The sequence below is a fragment of the Physeter macrocephalus genome, chromosome 17 (genome assembly GCF_002837175.3).
Source record: "Physeter macrocephalus isolate SW-GA chromosome 17, ASM283717v5, whole genome shotgun sequence".
Lineage (NCBI taxonomy): Eukaryota > Metazoa > Chordata > Mammalia > Artiodactyla > Physeteridae > Physeter > Physeter macrocephalus.
The window spans coordinates 11,722,758-11,742,084 of record NC_041230.1 but is presented as its reverse complement, the minus strand read 5'-3'; the positions used below and the strand labels follow the sequence as shown (position 1 = coordinate 11,742,084).

General features: G+C 49.8%; 1 protein-coding gene across 1 annotated transcript; it reads right to left on the bottom strand.

Annotated features, from left to right (window-relative positions):
- Positions 1-9,765: 9,765 nt before the first annotated feature.
- On the bottom strand, positions 9,766-12,069 carry LOC112067176 (galectin-7-like). Its single transcript, XM_024132351.3, has 4 exons — positions 12,001-12,069; positions 11,505-11,593; positions 10,542-10,743; positions 9,766-9,917 (listed from the first exon to the last, which is right to left on the bottom strand). Exons 1-4 carry the CDS (start codon positions 12,013-12,015, stop codon positions 9,804-9,806), a joined length of 420 nt encoding a protein of 139 aa, XP_023988119.1. The 5' UTR covers positions 12,016-12,069; the 3' UTR covers positions 9,766-9,803.
- Positions 12,070-19,327: the final 7,258 nt, after the last annotated feature.

Sequence of the window (19,327 nt, the reverse complement as noted above, 5' to 3'; positions counted from 1 at the left end):
TTTATTCTTTTTTTTTTTCTTTTTGGCTACATTGGGTCTTCGTTGCTGCATACGGGCTTTTTTTTTTTTTTTTTAATATTTATTTATTTATTTGTCTGCGCTGGGTCTTAGCTGTGGCACGCGGGATCTAGTTCCCTGACCAGGGATCGAACCCGCTCCCCCTGCATTGGGAGCACGGAGTCTTAACCACTGGACCACCAGGGAAGTCTCCCTCATTCCTTCTAATAGGCATTGGACCATGTGGTTCCTGGCCTTCATTCCCCCCCAGGGAATTATAATCCCAAGTGGGCTCCTGATTTGGGACGGCGTCCTCACCCACATCATAAATGTGAGGTTGGTCCCTGGTGAGCTGATCAGTGTGCCCTTGGACTGCTGTCTAAATCCTGTGTTTTTCCTCATGGGTACAGCTGGTAGATAGTACTATTTGGACATCCTTCCAAGTTAAATCAAAGTCCAGGGTTAGGGGTTGACATCCTTCAGTAAACCTACTAGGGTCTTCAGAAAATCATCCCCTCCTTTGTTCGCATTGGGCTAAGTCAGAAGAAGGGCACGTGTACTCTGATTGTGCCTTCGCCATCTGCCACTTCTCTAAGAGGGCATATTCTCCCTGATCCTGGGTGATAGGAAGTCCCACTATGGGTTACCTCAGCAGGACTAGCCTTTTCATCCTGGGGTACCGGTGCGGATAAAAGAGCATAGGGAGGTAGGATTTGGGATTGGTCAGGGGGATACAGAGTAGGAGAGGCTCGGTTTCCTCCCTGAGAGAGGGGGAGTGGGTGTTTAAAAGAGGATTGTCTAAAATGGAGGAAAGTACACATTGAAGAAACAAAGTACTTGTGGCAGAGCACACAGGCAAACTCAGAGTGAGTTGCAGGCAATAGGGGTGGCTTAGGTCGCTCATATAGGGGCAGTTTTCTGGGTTGTTCTCCTGGCCAATCATCTCCATATTTTGTCCTGGGGTGGGCGCCCAGCTCTCAGCCAAGATGGAGTCCAGCTGGCATCTTCTCCCTCCTTTTGTCCTTCCCCTAGACTGAGGGCCTTCTCTGCGCATGTGTTGGGCTGGGAAATCCACAAGAATGCGCCCAATCAGGGCCCAGTGCTCCCACTGGTGTCCCATCTCAAAGCATCAGCAGGAGACCAGCTGCAGCTGCTGAGTCTGGGGCCCATCTATCTCCTGCCTCAGAGCCATTGGAAGAAATGGGAGAAATAGGTTTCAAGTGGCCGAAACTCACCAGTTTTCATCCCCCCAGCCCTTCCACACTCAGCAGGGGGGTCTCCTGCCCCAGCAGAGCCTTGTCTCCTCTGTGATACTAGATGTCCCTCAGCCCTCTGGGATCTTTCCCTGCAGATGGACCAACAGATATTGTCTGTGCCTCCCGGCTGTGTGGCCACAGAAAGGAGGTTATAAACAGGTTTTCTTCCTGTAGAATTGCAAAACCAGCCCTCCATGTGAGGCAGGTCACAGGGTTAGGAGTCAGAGGGCCTGGGTGCAAATCTCAGATCTGCCACTTAGAACTGTGTGTCGTGGGCAAGTCACTTATCCTCTCTGTGCCTCAGTTTCCTCATCTTTACAATGGGGGTAATAATAAGACCTACCTCTGGGTGTGTTGTGAGAAACATATGAGTTGACATGTGGGACATGTTCAGAGCAGCGCCCGACACACAGTAGTTGCTCAATGAATGTTCTGTGTCATGACTACGCCCTGCTATCCCATCTACGGTCACCTATCCCCACCGGCTCTGGCTGCTGTTTCTGCCATTTCTACAGTCACTTCCCCCATCCCATTATCTGTTCTCCATGTTCTCACCCCGCGAGCTCACAGCCCTCTCCCCTTTATTTGCCCCAAAGTACCACTAACAGTAGGAGGAGGCTTGTAGTAAAGCCTGACTGACATCTTGCAATGATGTAAAAATCCTGCCAGATGCCCTGGCCTCCTTCCTGCCCCTCCCCCGTCCCCTCCTGCAATGCCCCTCCAGGCTGCTGCTCTTCCTAGCTGCCTGCCGGCTGCCACGCTTCAGGGCTCTGCTCACCTCCCACAAGCAAGTGTTCTCTTGATTATCACTTCCCACATCGCTCCTTGAACCCGGAGTCCCGAATATGCTTTCCCCAGCCAAGGTGAGAAGAACGCATTGATGTTACTGTAGTAGATGCTCTGTGAGCCCCGCACCCCCGACCTCCTTCTGGAATCAGCACCCCCATTATGTTTTGGGGACCCACGGGTCCCTTATTCTCAAGCCCTGTGGCTCTGGTAGGGCTGGCCCCTCCCTCCAGCTCCAGGGAAGTGCATGTGACTCAGAACAGCCAATCAGAGCACCTAAGCCCCTGGTCACGCCCCTCGGTCACACCCCTTGTTCAGTACCTGGGAGTCAGGACAGGGCTCCTATGTCCCTGAGGCCCCTAAGCTGACGGGATGTAAGCCCCGAGGGGCTCAGCTCTACCTTGGCCGTGTAGTCAGGAGACCCTGCCTGAGAGTGAGGACAACGCTGAGGGAAGCAGAGCCAGAGACAAGATTCCCGCGAGCAGACAACCCCTCAATCGGGTGTGCTCAAAACCACTTTTACATTAACGGAGCCAATAATTCTGCTCCTCTCTTTTTCCCATTTTTTATTTTATTGTTTGTTTGTTTGTTTATTTATGTCACTAGCAACCAAAAGAAACCTTCCTAATTCATGTATGTATGTATGTATGTCACTAGCAACCTAAAGAAACCTTCCTAATTCAGTTGGCATGATTTCTGCAGCGGTGCACTAGCCGGAATGTTGCAGACATCAATTCCCTGTGGAGTAAGGAATCCTTCACTGTCATGGAGTAAGGGGTCTGGTGCCAGTTACTCGGCTTCTACTCCTGCTTCCTTACTTAACCAGCAAACTAGAGTGTTCCTGTTTCACCAAGTTAAGGCTGCACTTGAGCCAAATTAAAAAAAAAAAATGTTTTTGCCTGAAATGTTATCATGAAAATGAAAAGACCCACCATAGAGAGCAGATATTTGTTACACATATAATAACAAATGCTTACTATTTACTGAGGACTTGCTGTGACAGTGCACAAGAGATCATAAACATGATCTGGCAGCTCTGGCAGCTATAGCAAAGACCACAGACTGAGGGTTCAAACAAAAGATGATTATTTCTCAGTTCTGGAGCCTGGGAGTCCCAGATCAGGGTGTCAGCATGGTCAGGTTCTGCTGAGAGATCTCTTCCAGGCTTGCAAGCGACCATCTTCTTGGTGTATCTTTCCATGGCAGAGAGAGCTCTGGTGTCTCTTCCTCTTCTTTTTTATTTATTTATTTTTCATTTGGAAGATCTATAGTTTTTCACTATATTTAATTTCACTATATTTAATTCTATGTCCCATCTGTTTTTTTTTTTCTTTTTTGTGGGATCTTAATTCCCCGACCAGGGATTGAACCCAGACCCCGGCAGTGAAAGTGCTGAGTCCTAACCACTGGTCCACCAGAGAATTCCCTCTCTTCCTCTTCTTATCAGGGCACTAATTCCATCATGGGGACCCCCACCCTTATGATCTCATCTAAACCTAATTACCTCCCAAAGGCCCCCACCTCTAACTACCACCACATTGGGGGTTAGGGCTTCAGCATATGAATTGGTGGAGAGGGGTACAAACATTCAGCCCATAGCAAAAGGTAAGGTTTATAGTGACCCCATTTTACAGATGAGGAAACTGAGATACAGGGAAGTGTGGTGTTGTGCCCATGCTCTCACAGTTGCACACTCAGGATTTGAATCTGGTGGTCTGGCTTACTGAGTATACTATACTGCTTCTCAAAAGGTCAGTATTCAGAATATACAAAGAGCCCCTGTAAATAAACAAGTTGACTCAATAGAAAACGGGCAAAAACTTGAATAAGCAGTTGCCGAATAAGCAACATGGCCAATAAGCATATGCTAATATGCATATGCTAAGGAAATGCTAATTAGAACCATGTGAAATACCATTATCCTGCTAGATGAGGAAGAAAGTTAAGAAGTCTGAAAATACCAAGTGCTGGCAGGGATGTGGAGCAACAGAAGTGCTGATGGAGAGGTGTAACTTGGTACAAACACTTTAGAAGACAATTTGGCATTACTCAGTAAATGCCTATGCTATAACCCAGCAATTCCACTCCCAGGTAGATGTATCCTAAAGAAACGCGTGTGACATGTATCCCAGGAGACATGTTCAAAAACGTTCATAAGCAGCGTGGTTTGTAATAGCAAAAACCTGAAAACATCTCAAATAGCTTTTGTCAGCAAAATGAGAAAATTGTGTCATATTCATACAAGGGAAGACTACACAGAAGTGAAAATTGGATGAACTGCAGATACAGCATGGGTGACTCTGAACATAATGTTCAGTGAAAAAGCAAGCCTCAGAAGAATACCCACAGTATGATACTGTTCTCTAAAAAGTACTTTTTGTTACAGAAAATTTAAAACATAAACAAAAGCAGACTGAAGGATATAATGAACCCTCGTGTCTTGATCAGCCAGACTCAACAATTTTTAACTCAAATCCAGCTTCACTTCTACCCCACCCCTCTTGTATAATTTTGAAGCAAATCCCAGACACCATTTCATTTCCTTAGTAAATATTTCAATGTATTTCTCTAAGATGAAAACTCTTAAAGAAAACCATAACCTGAATACCATTGTCACACCAAGAAAACTAACAATAATTCCTTAATATCATAAAATATCCACATTTCCAACTGTCTCATAAATGTAATAAAATTATTAGTAGTTTATTTGGATCAGGACCCAAATAAGGTAGCTTCACTGAAATTGATTGACATGCCTCTTAAATTGCTTTTAATCTGTAGGTTTCTTTTTTCACCTTATGGAAAATGAGGAAAGTTTACTAGATTCTTATTCACTATTCAAACAAGGATGGAAAGTGTCTAAAATACTTTAGTCAACACTGCAAGCTACCAATTTCATCAATAAGAGGCCATTTTTAACACCCACTATGTTAATTATTAATAAGCCACTCAATACGCAAATGAAAAGCCATTTGTAACATTCATCATGCTAATTAGTGAAGTCTCTGGTGTTTCTCAAAGATAGTTGAAGCCCTTGAGGTAATTGTCTATTTGGCTTTTGATCAGATGCTGGCTGACTCTTCTGGAAGTGTGTATTCCAGCTTAGGCCAACTGATGGCCCCTGGAGTTTAACTTAAATGACACATATATTTAAATCGCCCTGTATCTTAGAGTGAGTTCCTTAAAAACAGACTCCAAGGGACTTCCCTGGTGGTTGAGTGGTAAAGAATCTGCCTTCCATTGTGGGGGACACAGGTTCAATCCCTGGTCGGGGAGCTATGATCCCACATGCTGCAGGGCAACTAAGCCCGTGCGCCACAACTACTGAGCCTGCGCTCTAGAGCCCACAAGCCACAACTACTGAGCCCCTATGCCACAACTACTGAAGCCCGCGCGCCTAGAGCCCGTGCTCTGGAACAAGAGAAACCACCACAATGAGAAGACCGCGCACCGCAGCGAAGAGTAGCCTCCACTCACCGCAACTAGAGAAAGCCCGCGTGCAGCGACGAAGACCCAACGCAGCCAAAAATAAAGAAATAAATAATTTTTTTAAAAAATTAAAATTAATTAATTAATTTTAAAATGCTGATAAAAATTTTAAAATGTGTATGAAAACAAAAAAGACCTACAACAATCAATGTAATTTTGAAAAGAACAATGTTGCAAGACTTATACTATGTGATTTTTTTTATAGACTTTTTTTAATAGATTTTATTTTATTTATTTATTTTTGGCTGCATTGGGTCTTTGTTGCTGCACGCGGGCTTTCTCTAGTTGTGGCTAGCAGGGGCTACTCTTCGTTGTGGTGCGCGGGCTTCTCATTGCTGTGGCTTCTCTTGTTGCGGAGCACGGGCTCTAGGCGCACAGGCTTCAGTAGTTGTGGCACGTGGGCTCAGTATTGTGGCTCGCGGGCTCTAGCGCAGGCTCAGTAGTTGTGGCACACGGGCTTAGTTGCTCCGCAGGGCATGGGGGATCCTCATTGTGGCTCGCGGGCTCTAGCGCAGGCTCAGTAGTTGTGGCACACGGGCTTAGTTGCTCCGCAGCATGTGGGATCCTCCTGGACCAGGGCTCGAACCCATGTCTCCTGCATTGGCAGGCAGATTCTTAACCACTGCGCCACCAGGGAAGCCCACTATGTGATTTCTGACTTACTATAAAACTACAGAAATCAGAAGTGTCATATTGGCATAGAGGTAAACAAAAAGACCAAGGAGTCAGAAGACTAGTGAGGCCAGAAATAAACACACACATATGTGGTCAATTAATTTTTGACAAAATAGTCAAGGTAATTCAATGGGAGAAAAGACAATCTTTTCAACAAGTGGTGCTGAAATAGCTAGAAGTCCATATGATAAGAAGTGAACCGCAACCCTTACATCACACCATACAAAAAATTAACTAAAAATAGATCATAGACCCAAGCATATGTGCTAAAACTATAAAACAGCTAGAAGGAAACATTTTAAAAATTGTGACCCTAGGTAGACAAAAATTTCTTTTTTTTCTTTTTTCTTTTTTCTTTTTCTTTTCGGCCGTGCTGAGAGGCTTGCAGCATCTTAGTTCCCACACCAGGGATTGGACCTGGACCTTGGCAGTGAAAGTGCCGAGTCCTAACGACTGGACCGCTAGGGAATTTCCAATGATTTCTTAAATAGGACACAAAGGCACACACCATAACAGAAAAAAAAAAAAAAAAAAACCTGATATGGTGGAATTCATCAATTAAACACTTCTGCTCTGAGAAAGGCACAGTTTAAAAAATGAAAAAAAATTAGTCTTTTGTTTTTAGTCTGTGTTTACATAGAGGAGAATACATATTACAAATTCACAATACATATATTTGGCAAAGGACTATATCCAGAAAATTTAAAGAACTCATAACTCAATAATAAGAAGACAAACAATCTAATTAAAACGGGGGGCTTCCCGGGTGACGCAGTGGTTAAGAATCCGCCTGCCAATGCAGGGGACACTGGTTCGATCCCTGGTCCAGGAAGATTCCACATGCCCCGGAGCAACTAAGCCCGCGTGCCACAACTACTGAGCCCTCATGCCACAACTACTGAAGCCCACGCACCTAGAGCCCATGCTTCGCAACAAGAGAAGCCACTGCAGTGAGAAGCCCGCGCACCACAACAAAGAGTAGCCCCTGCTCGCCGCAACTAAAGAAAGCCCGCTCACAGCAACAAAGACCCAGTGCAGCCCTAAATAAATAAATAATAAATAAATAGGGAATGTATATATATATAACTGAATCACTTTGCTGTACAGCAGTGATTAACACACTGTAAATCAACTATACTTCAATTAAAAAATTAAAAAAAATTTTTAAATAAAAAATATTGTCTTTCTATAAATGAAAAAAAAGTATCTCAGAGAGTCATTTTAAGGATTGAACAAATGGTTAGCACAGTGACTAACACAGAGTAGGGACTCAGGAAATGTTAGCTAAATAGGTATATAAATATACATATTCCAATTTTCCCCAAAATGTACAATGTAGATAAATTATTATAGAAAAATGACTAGAAAGAAACACACTAATATATTGAGTGATTATTTCAGGGTGGTAAAATTGTAGGTGATTGAAAAATTCTTATTCAAAACCGTACAATAAGTGTGCATATATTTTCCTTCTTTTTTTATGCATATATTTTCTAATCACAGTGGAGATTATAAAAAAGGTCAAAGCTTTGGGCTGATGTAGGTAGGTCCAAGGAAACTCACTGAAGTGTAGTTTGTATGTAGGAGATGATGTGACACCAGTAGACATCCAGCGGGTTCAAGTGACTTTAGTTGTGCTACTCCTTGCAGTGGAGCCCTGGGAAGCCAGCAAAATGAATGAAGCAGTATATATATATCTCTGTTACAAAAACAAAGTCTCAGTGTAGGAAAATGCAGCTGAGTTTTGTGTGTTGACTATGTGTCCCGCTACTTTCCTGAATTCATTCATTCAAGTTTTAGCAATAGGGGGGAGAATCTTTAGGGAATTCTACATATAAGATCATATCATACATATATGATATAATGTATATATATATGTATATATTTCTTGAAATGACAAAAAGCTTTAAGTACAGGATAAACTTCAGTTTTTTCTTGAACGATTTATGAATAAGCTGCCAACATGCTGCCTCTTTATCTCCAGATAGTTTGTATTTTGTATAAATAAGAACATTCTCCACTATATACACGGTAAGACAGAGGTGAAAGCCAGGAAATTAACCGTGATGAATCATCACCATCTAAACGGGAGAATCCAGCCCCCTTTGTGATTGTGTCAATAGTGCCTTACTTTCCACTGTACTTTTTGAAATTCGAACCGTATAGTATGTTATCTTTACAAACATTTTTTAATGTTCAATAACTACATGAAAACACACATGAAAATAAAAATTAATTCACTTAACAATGAGCCCTGGAGTCCCAAGGGATGCCAGATTTTCTCAGGTCTCCGCAGGGGGCCCCTCATTCCACTGCCCCCCAGAAACATATTCAGAAGGGCCGGCATGGGGAAAGGTAGCTATAGGCGTCTGGCAAAGTACAGAAAAAGCTCAGGTCCTGAAAGGGTTCGAACTGGCGCCCAGGCTTGGTGGTCCCACAGGATTTTCCACCTCCCTTTAAGGTGAAACCAAGGAAAACAGGCTCCTGCTCCTGATTGCCAAGAGTGCAATGTTAGCAGCGGCCAGGAGGGGGCAACATGTCACTGGTTTCGCAAGCTTCCAGGCCGAGAAACATCCGGCAGGGGCGCGGCTCCGGACTTTCCAACACGTGGTGCGCTGCTGGCACGCGCCTTCCAAGCCCCTGTGTGTCCGCTGCTGAGAGCCACACCCGATGCGAGTGCTTTGTGGGTGCGGGACTCAGGGGCGCTCCCGTGGACCGGGCTCCTCTCCCACGAGTGGCCTTTTAGGGACAACCCAACCACCCCCCCGAAACCAGAAAATCCCCACCTGGCACTCAGGGCTGACTGGTCTTCTGTATGTACCCCGCTCCCCGTTCCCCCTCCAGAATCCCTCGGGTAGGGCCGGGGTCGCAGGGCCGTTGAGTGAGCCGAGGAGGAAGAAGTGTGAGAACGGCGCTTTAGACAGCAGCGGGGTCACAGGAGCACGGCCCTTCGCGTCCCGTGTCGCTGCAGTACGCGTCTGCCTCGGGGCGCGAACTGGCGGGGCCTGTCCCAACTCGGGGACAGATGAGAGGACGGCGACGCCCTGACTGGCTTCCAAGCCCCTCCCCGCGCCACCTGTCTGCAGGCGCCGGGAGGCCGGGGAAGCAGGGGAGAGGCCTGAAGCCTCGGGCATCGGCGCGGGGAGCCGGAGATTAACGCATCTTCTCCGCGAGGCTGGGGTCTCCAAGAGACCTGTTTGCAGAAGTACCGACTGGGGGGTCCGTTACACCCACGGGGCGGGCGCCAAGGGATGGCTTGGGCCCCTGCAAATTCCCTAAGGTCGCCCTCCACCGCATTACCACCTGGCTGCTTTGCAAAGTGCTGCAGGAGGGCAAGCCAAAGCCCCACCCCCGCCAGATCGTGACCCTCCTCAGGCCTGCAGGGACACAAAGTGCCCTTGGAGATCCAGACCCGGACCCGCCCCGGCCACGCAATCGCTGTGTGACCCTTAGTCAGTGTCTTCACCTCCCTGAGCCTGCTATTCTCGTCTATATGAAGGAGACACAGACACACAGGAGGCGCACAGACGAGAAGCTATAAGACTTTATTTGCCACCCAAGACCCCTGCGCCCCGTCCCCACCCGCCCTCGTGGGAAGGCTCAGAAGATCTTCACCAAATCCAGCTTCACGTCCCCGCCCACCTCCAAGCAGCGCGCGCGCTTTGGTGGGAGCCGGTAGATGAACTCGTGGGATTCCGAGTCCCCGACCACAACCTGCAGGGGCGAGGAGACAGGTTTACGGTTGCCGAGGCGACTGCGGGCTCATTCCCGACTCGTACCCACGCTGCGTGACCTCGTCACCCACGCAACCCCGCCTTAAGGAAAAGGGCTACTCTTGATTCTAAGCCCTTGCCGTGAGGATTCAAAGAGTTCATCGTTGGCGCGGGAGTACTTTTTAAGCTTTGGCGGTGGATGTGGTCTCCACGGTGCCCGCGTCCACCGCCTCACTGTGACGCACAGATTGAAAGTGGAGAACGGCCTGGGAGCTGGAGGGTCTACAGCGACCGCTCCCTGCTGGGACTTATTTTGGGTCCTGTCTCCCAACGCATCCATTCCCCCGCCCCAGAGCCGCTACGTCAGAAGCCCGTGGACAGGGATAGGGTCCGGGATGTCCACGCCTCCCCGCTGGACACCCACCCTTTGGGCTCTTGCTCTCGCGTCCTTGCCACCGCCATACGCCTGCCCTCTAGTGCGCTTGCGCCAGGGGAGGTGAGGGACTGGGGACGCCCTGCCCAGCCTTGGCCGTGCCTCTGCCCCCCACCTCCGCCAAGGGCCTTCCTGGCCTTGCCAAGGCAAGAGACCTGGGTGTTGGCGGCCACCCCTGTGGCAGAGACGCACCTTGAAGCATTCATGCATGGCGATGGTGGGCAGGTCGAAGGGCTGCCCACGGTGGAAGGCGCCGCCGAGGACGCGCTCCTCTGAGCCCCAGGCGCCGCACTCCATGGTGTTGATGACCACCGTGGATTCAGCCAGCCGGGGGTTGAAGTGCAGGACGATCTCACTGTCCGTCTCGTCACTGCACATCAGGTTCACGTGGAACCTGGTAGGTGGCGGATGGGCGGGGGCGTCGGAGGCAGGACTTACCGATTGCCAGAGCACACCCAAGTTTCCAGGGACCTGAGAGCCGCTCGCCAGTGAAGGAGGGGTGCTGGACTGGAGGCCAAGGAGCCCGGATTCCAGGACATCCAGAAACCAACCGGGGACCTGGACACACACCCACCTAGGCGAGGCTCACCGTACTATGGCCTGGGTCCCCCTCACTTCCAGAGTCTGGGAGTTGCCAAGGAGTCATGGTCCTGAAGACCAGGGTGCTCCTGGTTCCCAAGTGTTCTCCGGTTCCCAACCAGAGTGCTCCTGAGCCCCCAGTCCTCAGAGGGCTGGGAACAATGCCAGGGACCCCAGTATTCCCAGGCATCGTAGATTCCCAGAAATCCTGAAGCTCCCGACCCAGGAAGTCATAGGTGTGATTGCTGAGGCCTCCCAGGGGCCCAGGGCACCTCTGACTCACAGGCTGTGTTTCCACAGTTGCTTCAGACTCAGACTGGAAGTCTTACTGTAAGTAAGAACCTTGGATTGTCCCGGAACCCACTAGATTCTTAGAAGGATGTAGGGACCCCAGGTACACTGTCCTGGGACAAATGAGTAAAGACATCAGATTCCAGAAGGTGGGAAATAGCTTGGGGATTCCAAGATCCTGGTGAGTAAAGTTGGCCTGGGGCTTCGTTCTCTGCGCTGTAACAAGTGGGGTCAGCTGAGCCTGGAGACCTGCCACCCGTTACCGCTGAGGCTTGGAGGTCTCACCTGTCAGCCTCTTGGTTGACAACACCACGGATTCTCAGCACGGTGCCGACTTCGAAGCCCTCGGGCAGCGGGGTCGTGTAGGGCACGCTCTACAGCAGCAGGAGTGCGGGGGCCAAAGGGGATCAGGGAGGCAGAGGAGAGAGACAGATGGGTCAGCGCCGGGGAGAACACGACCGGGACCCAGACCGGCAGAGTCAGAGAGCAGAAGGGCACAGAGGCAGAGGAAAGAGGGCCAGGCGTAGGGAAAGGGCTGGAGAGAGGAACGCAAAGAATCGACAGGAAGATACTCAGAGAGGTAGAAAGTAAGGGGGAAACACCAAGGGGGAGACGGGAGCATGGGATGGATTGGGTCAACCAGAAAGAACAGCCCAGAACGTCATAGCACACCCGAACACCCACTTTCTCCTTGAAACAGGAGACCTCAGCCAAGCCCCAGCCTCTACCCCATGCCGGTGCAGCCTTGGGTCCAACACCTCGCCACCCCCGGAGCACTCACATAAGACGGTGCCATGGCTGGAACGGCGGACAGGCAGTGGCGGTGGTGGGTATGGCTGCCGGGACCTTAAATAGAAGCAGGGCGTGGCTGGCCCTGGTGACTCACCGTCACCCCTTTCCACACCCACCACCCACACCTGGCACAGACCCTGGCCCTGGGGCCATGCTGGCCAGCACCCTCCTTCTAGGGCCTCTGACACCCCTGCAATCCCTGAGTATTCCCAGGTGTACCGTCCCTCTCCTCTGAGCTAATAATGATAGGAACAGTTAACAATAATAAAAATAATAACATTATAGGGACTTCCCTGGCGGCGCAGTGGTTAAGAATCCAGCTGCCAGGGGAGAGGACACAGGTTCGATCCCTGGTCCACGAAGATCCCACATGCCTCAGAGCAGCTAAGCTCGTGCACCACAACTACTGAGCCTGTACTCTAGAGCCTGCGAGCCACAACTACTGAGCCTGCGTGCCACAGCTACGGAGCCCGTGTGCCACAACTATTGGAGCCCGCGGGCCTAGAGCCCGTGCTCTGCAACAAGAGAAGCCACCGCAATGAGAAACCCGTGCACGGCAACGAAGAGTAGCCCCCGCTCGCCACAGCTAGAGGAAGCCTGTGTGCAGCAACGAAGACCCAACGCAGCCAAAAATAAATAAATAAATTTATTTATTAAAAAAAAAATCCCATCAGAGAAGGCTCATTGAGCCACCACCCCTCCAGCCCCACCTTCCTGGTGCCTGGCGGCGAGAAAACACTCTCATGCCCATTTCATCATGGTAAACTCGAGTCCTGAGAGGCTGAGCTGTGGGCTGCAACTCTGGACCCTCTCTCCCAGGTTAGGACCTGCTGACAAGGGCTAAGCATGTGTCTGCACTGAAATTCCAGTTTATGCTTCTGTAATATAATAATAACCATGGCAACAACAATAATAATAGAAAAGGGAGCTCAGAGGGGCAGGATATTTTGCCTGATGGTCAAGGCTGTCTCCTTGGTGCCTACTGCAGTGCCTGGCACACATAAGTGCTCCGTAAATATGGGTGAAAGAAGGAATAAAAGATAACACAGATGCCATTAACGAAGCCTCCGGCCTTTCTAGCATGTGCGAGAGACCACTGATCTCAGACAGGCCACTGGGGGAGGGCCATTGATCCCCCTTATTTGACAGATAAGGAAACTGAGGCTCAGAAATGAGAAGCAGTTTGCCCAAAAACCACAGCTGTGCAGAACCACGGGAACTGTGTCTCTGGCTTCCTTGATCTCTGGAAGTTTCTCTCTGGTTTATTCTGTCTTCAGGATGCCCTAGTCTCTCTGACTCTCTGTCTCTCTGGCTGTCCTGTGTCTCTGTCCCCCCACCCCCCGACGTGTTCCTGTTTCTCTCCTTCGAGTCTCTCTCCCTCCTCCTCCCGGAACCCTTCCTCTCTCCCATCCGATGTTCAGGACAAGGGGGCGGGGAAGGAGGGGTGTCCTAGGACCCGCCCCCCAGCCAGACCAAGGAAGAGAAAGATGTGGGACCCTCCACCCAGGCCCATTTCCACTCCCCACAGCCCAAAACTCCGGAAGAGGAATCCAGGTATGAAGGGTGGGGTCAGAGGGAGAATGCTGAGAGAGGGTTCTGGAAGACAGGGAACGGGGAGGTGGGGAGCTGGGCAGAAGCCCCTCCTAGCAGCCCCCTCTCCGTTTCCACCGCCCTACTCCCCGCACCCCACCCCCGCTGGCACCCCACGCGGCAGAGGGAGAAGAGGCCTGGGGCAGAGCCAGGAATGGAACCTTTGGGTGGAGACGAGCAGACTCAGAACCTGATCCACAGCCTCGCAGGCGCCCCAGCCTCCCTCCAGGCCCCTGACCACACAGCTAGGGCAGCTGGAGGAGCCAGCGCCTCGGAGAGGGAGGCTGGGCAGCTGCTTTCGGCCTTTCGTTGGGGGCTGCAGGCACCCCCATTTGGCAGAGGAGAAAGCAAGCTTAGAGAGGGCCAGCCTCTCGCCAAGGCCTCACGGCAAGGACGGGCCAGGGCCGGGGCTGGAGCCGCTCTGTGTGCCAAGGGCACCTCATCGGGACTTTCAATAGAGAGGACAGTGGGCTCTGAGGTGGTAACACCAACATCTACTCGGGTGGAGAGGTTCCCAGGAGGATGGACTCCATTACTCTGATCACTAAGGGTGTCCCTTTTCTATCCCTCCTTCTGTATATTGCTGTGTATCCCACTGGCTCCTCTTTTCCCTGATTTCTTCATTGTGGTTGGATGTTTCTCCACATGCCGCCGACCTGAAAGTCCTGACTTGACCTTGATGTTTGGCCAAATGTTTGCATTCAGTCTGTTACCAGTTTGATTGCAGCTCATTTCTCAGAAGTCAGATATGGGCATCCTGGATGGATTCTTATTCATCTGTGTTGATTATCTTCGATCAGTTCCGGAATGATATGCTTAGGAGCATTTTTGTTTCACCTCGAAATAAGTGGTGGATGTCCTTATTTCCCAACACTCTTTTCGTTTTCTCGAGCTGTAGGTCACGCTCGTAAATCACCCAGGTTTTAGCAGAACGCTTGCATGAGCCTTGACAATATACAGACCTGGGCAACCACCACCCCAATCAAGTTTTAGCCCCTGAAACAGCCAGTCCCCCTCCACCTGCCCCAGGAAACACGGTCACTCCTCAGCATGTAAGAGCCACCAAGTTCATTTGCCATGAAAACAAAGAGAGGGGTGCCCAGCGGGCTGAGTTTGCTGGCTTTCCCTCCTTCAGAAGGAACTGGGGCGAAAAGTACTAGGTGTACCACAGTGTGGGTAGGAATTGAAAATCCAAGGCTCTGTCCATGTCAGCTTCTTGTAGGCTTTGGGTTGGTTTTCATAGACAGTGAAGATAATTCAGGGGCTGGATTGGTTTTGTAAATTAGTTTACCAAGGAGGAAAATGACATGTTTGAAAAATCTGACCTTTTTTTTTGGCCCTGCTGTGCTTGCCTTGTGGGATCTTTTTCCCTGATGAGGAATGGAACCCGGGCCCTCGGCAATGAAAGCACCGAGTCCTAACCACTGGACCACCCGGAAATTCCCCCAAATGTGATTTTTACTTAAGCTAGGAGGTCCACTGGAAACCTTGCAGTTTTATTTATAAATCTAGTAAATTGTATCAATCCAATCACTTGCTAAGGAGAAGCAGTTGCTGTCATAGTTGGTTCCATTGATAAACTGAGTTCATTAAACCCCTTTAAGCTTTTTTTTTTTTTTTTGCTTTTTTTTTTGCGGTACTTGGGCTTTTCACTGTTGTGGCCTCTCCCGTTGCAGAGCACAGGCTCCGGACGCGCAGGCTCAGCGGCCATGGCTCACGGGCCCAGCCGCTCCGCGGCTTGTGGGATCTTCCCAGACCGGGGCACGAACCCGTGTCCCCTGCATCGGCAGGCGGACTCTCAACCACTGCGTCACCAGGGAAGCCCCCCCTTTAAACATTTTAATCCGAATGGGGGATTTTGACATGTTGAGTTTTAAGTATTTCCACTGTCTCTCCAAGTCCTAAGTAACCTTGTACATTTCCATCTTGCCTTGATTGGCTGCTTCTCCTCCTCTTCTGCCGTCCTTTCCTTCTTCTGCTGAGCAGTCGGGTGCTCCAGCTGTTATGCTGGTGAGTAAGTGCTGCCTCTGGGGGGTGGGAGGGCCAGAGGGTGGGGTGAGGGGGCTGAGGGGCGCCTCTCCCCCCATCTTGCCTTGTGAAAACACTGATTGGCTGTTTCTCCTCCTCTTCTGCAGTGCTTTCCTTCTTCTGCTGAGCAGTCGGGTGCTCCAGCTGTTATGCTGGTGAGTAAGTGCTGCCTCTGGGGGGTGGGAGGGCCAGAGGGTGGGGTGAGGGGGCTGAGGGGCGCCTCTCCCCCAGGGCTGGGTCCGCTGGGGTGTCAGAGGGAGCCGGTGAGGAGGGTGCTCAGCAGAGGCTGGCCCTCAGGAGGGGGCGAGGAGGGCGCGGGACAGCGGGGGCGCAGCCCCGACGTGGGAGGAGGTGTCTGTGCAGGGGTGAGGGTCACTGAGAGGTGCTGGAGCCCAGCGCGGGAGGGGGGCTTCCCCAGGGGGAGGAAATGCCCTGTGGGTGTCAGCGATGGAAGGAAGTCCAGAGCTGCTCTCTCTCTGTCAGAGGAGGGATGGAGAGATGTGGACCAAAGAAATGGGCCGTGAACCCTGTGACATCGGATTGGAAATGGAAGTATCCGTTTGAAGTAATCATGGCATGAGTTGGGGTTTTTTTGGAGAGGATTATTTTAAAAAGGTTTTAAAAATTGTGTTAAAATAGAAAACCATGGAATTTACCATTATAACCCTGTTTTAAATGTACAGTTCAGTGGCCTCAAGTACATTCACATTGTTGTGCAACCCTCACCACCATCTATCCCCAGAACTTTTTCACCTTCCCCAACTGAAACCTGTGCCCACCAAACACTGGCTCCCTGTTCCCCTTCCCCACCCCCTGGCCACCACCACGCGACTTCCTGTCTCTGTGAAGTTCACTGGTCCGGGTGCCTTGTATGAGTGGAGTCATACTTGCCCTCTGTGACTGATGAGTATTATATACACATAAAAGAGAAAGAAAGATGGATGTAAATATGTGTGTGTGTGTGTGTGTGTTGAAGGGTGACAAATATGCCACCCAAAATATTCCCCTTTGGGACTTCCTTGGCGGTCCAGTGGGTAAGATCCCACTCTCCCAATGCAGGGGGCCTGGGTTCGATCCCTGGTCAGGGAACTAGATCCCGCATGCCACAACGAAGAGTTTGCATGCTGCAACGAATATCCCGCATGCCACAATGAAGACCTGGCACAGCCTAAATAAGTAAATATTAAACACCACCACCAGCAACAAAATATGCCCCTTTGACATGAGGGTTATTTTGAGCTAAAAGCACTTGAAAAGCAGCAAATACAGGAAGGGCCTTCTAATCTCCCCTTTTCTCCTGAAAACAGGAGATAAAAACTACTACGTGAAAGACACCCTACTTGTACCCAAGGAAAGTAACATCTTTATCAGCAAGCTGAGACCCAGAGAGTTCAATAGAAACAGGCCTTGTTAAAATAATTCTTATCTTCCTTTAGCCTCCCCACGTATTAGTTACTTTTCCACAATTGCTTTTATTGTTCTTAGCTTGAAGGTTTAGCTGTTTCTTTGCGTTTATTTCCTTATGAGGGCTGCAGGATCATGTAGAACATTTAAATGTGTATACAGGGACTTCCCTGGCAGTGCAGTGGTTGAGAATCCGCCTGCCGATGCAGGGGACACGGGTTCGAGCCCTGGTCCGGGAAGATCCCACATGCCGCGGAGCAACTAAGCCCGTGCGCCACAACTACTGAGCCTGTGCTCTAGAGCCCGCGAGCCACAACTACTGAAGCCCACGAGCCTAGAGCCTGTGCTCCACAGCAAGAGAAGCCACTGCAATGAGAAGCCCGCGCACCGCAACGAAGAGTAGCCCCCGCTCGCCGCTACTAGAGAAAGCCCGCACATAGCAATAAAGACCCAACACAGCCGAAAATAAATAAAATAATTAATTAATTAATTAAGAAACAAGGTCAGGCAAGACAAAAGATGTGTGGACCCTCTGCGTCATTTGAATATCTACAAACATTGTGGCCCTGCCAGGCAAGAAAAACAGGAAAGGAACTCAGCTACACAAAATACTAGATCAAGTTTGGTCAGGCAAAAATGTCATCCGAATGTATCTGGCTGACACAACAAACTTGGAGAATGTGTCATTTGAATGTGCCTCCCTTCCTAAAACCCCGGAGCAGCAGTTACTCCCGTGCAAATGGCATATCCTGGTGTGTGTCACACAGCTCTAGGCACTTGATCAACATTCACCCTTTAGTTTCTCACTGTCATCTAATCGGATCTAGGAAGTAGGGACTGCTGTCATCCCTGTTTTACTGACATAACGAGAAAAGCAACTGTCTTCAGATCACATAGTCAGGGACGCAGGGCCAAAAGAATGATCCCAGGAGTCTGGTCCTTAACCACTATGTTTTAAAGGATTTTTTAAAGTTGTAACCCTCAGGGCCAAAGAAAAGGAGAGAGAAGACAAATTTAGGTACTAAGGTACCTCTTAGTAAACCCCAGAAATTGAATCCTAGGCTGGAGTTGGAAAACTATAAAAGAAACTCATTGAATTCAGAGCCAGCAAACAGCTCGGGAATCCATGTCACCAGGTGCTTCTGGAGGTGGGCCTGGTGGGTGCACGCGGCCTCGGGGCCGGAGCCCAGGTCCCTGCCCGCCCCAGCGCCTGCCGCCTGCTACACTGAAGGTGCACTGGCTTTCTAGGAAGGCTGTGTGCAGGTCACCCAGATGATCCCAGGCCCATAGTAACACAGGTTGCCCAGATATCATGGAACCTTAAGAGACAAGCCATTCCCTCTGTGCCCTGTCCAAACCCTTGACCTACAGAAGCCAGGAGCCCCCCCACACACAATGGCTGTTTTAAGCTGCAAAGCGTTGGGGTAATTGGCTTCACAACAAAAGTAACTGGAACCCAGGGAAATGCAACAGCCACATGGCCATCCTGGACTGAGTCAGGAGTCTGATTAAGAAAGAAAGTGATGATGGATATTGGATGGCCAGCTGGCGCCCCCTGTTTCAGTCCCCCCCTTTGTCTACAATGACATTCATCTGTCCTCTGCTTCCCTACCCACACCACTCACCTCCTCTTCCCATGGAGACAAACTTCAGCTCCCATCTGCTTACTGTGCCCAGCCCAGAGGCCAGGAGTTTGGTGGGAGACACACACAGTCCTCTTTGTCACCCAATAAACTAAGACACCCAATAAACTAAGAAAAACCTAGGCACCCAAAAAACTAAGGAGAAGGCATTCTTATTCAGGAAATGGGAAACAGGGAAACGTGCAGCAGACACTGGTCCATAGCAAAGATCAAGCGCACTGGACATGCAGATCAAAGACTGGTTCTGGTTCTGCCTCCAGGCAGGTTCTTCTTGTCTCCACCGCTTTGCAAGGCCTCATCTGGGGGGTAGGCATGTTGGAGAGGATGCTCTTTTGGGGAACTACGGTAGTCCGGATTCTGTAAAATCAGAACCCCAAGTTTGATTTATTCCCCCACCATTTTGAAAATTTTCAGACTTACAGAAAAGTTAAGAGGACAATGACCACCCGCAGAGATGCCAGCTAGGCTCCCAGGCCTGTTAATATTTGCCACATCTGCCATTTCTCTCTGGGAACCATTGGAAGGCAAGTTGCAGGCATCGTGACACTTCACCCCTAAATACTTCAGTGCGTATTTTTTTAAAAATTTATTTGGCTGCACCAGGTCTTCGTGGAAGCAGCGGGGATCTAGTTCCCTGACCAGGTATCAAAC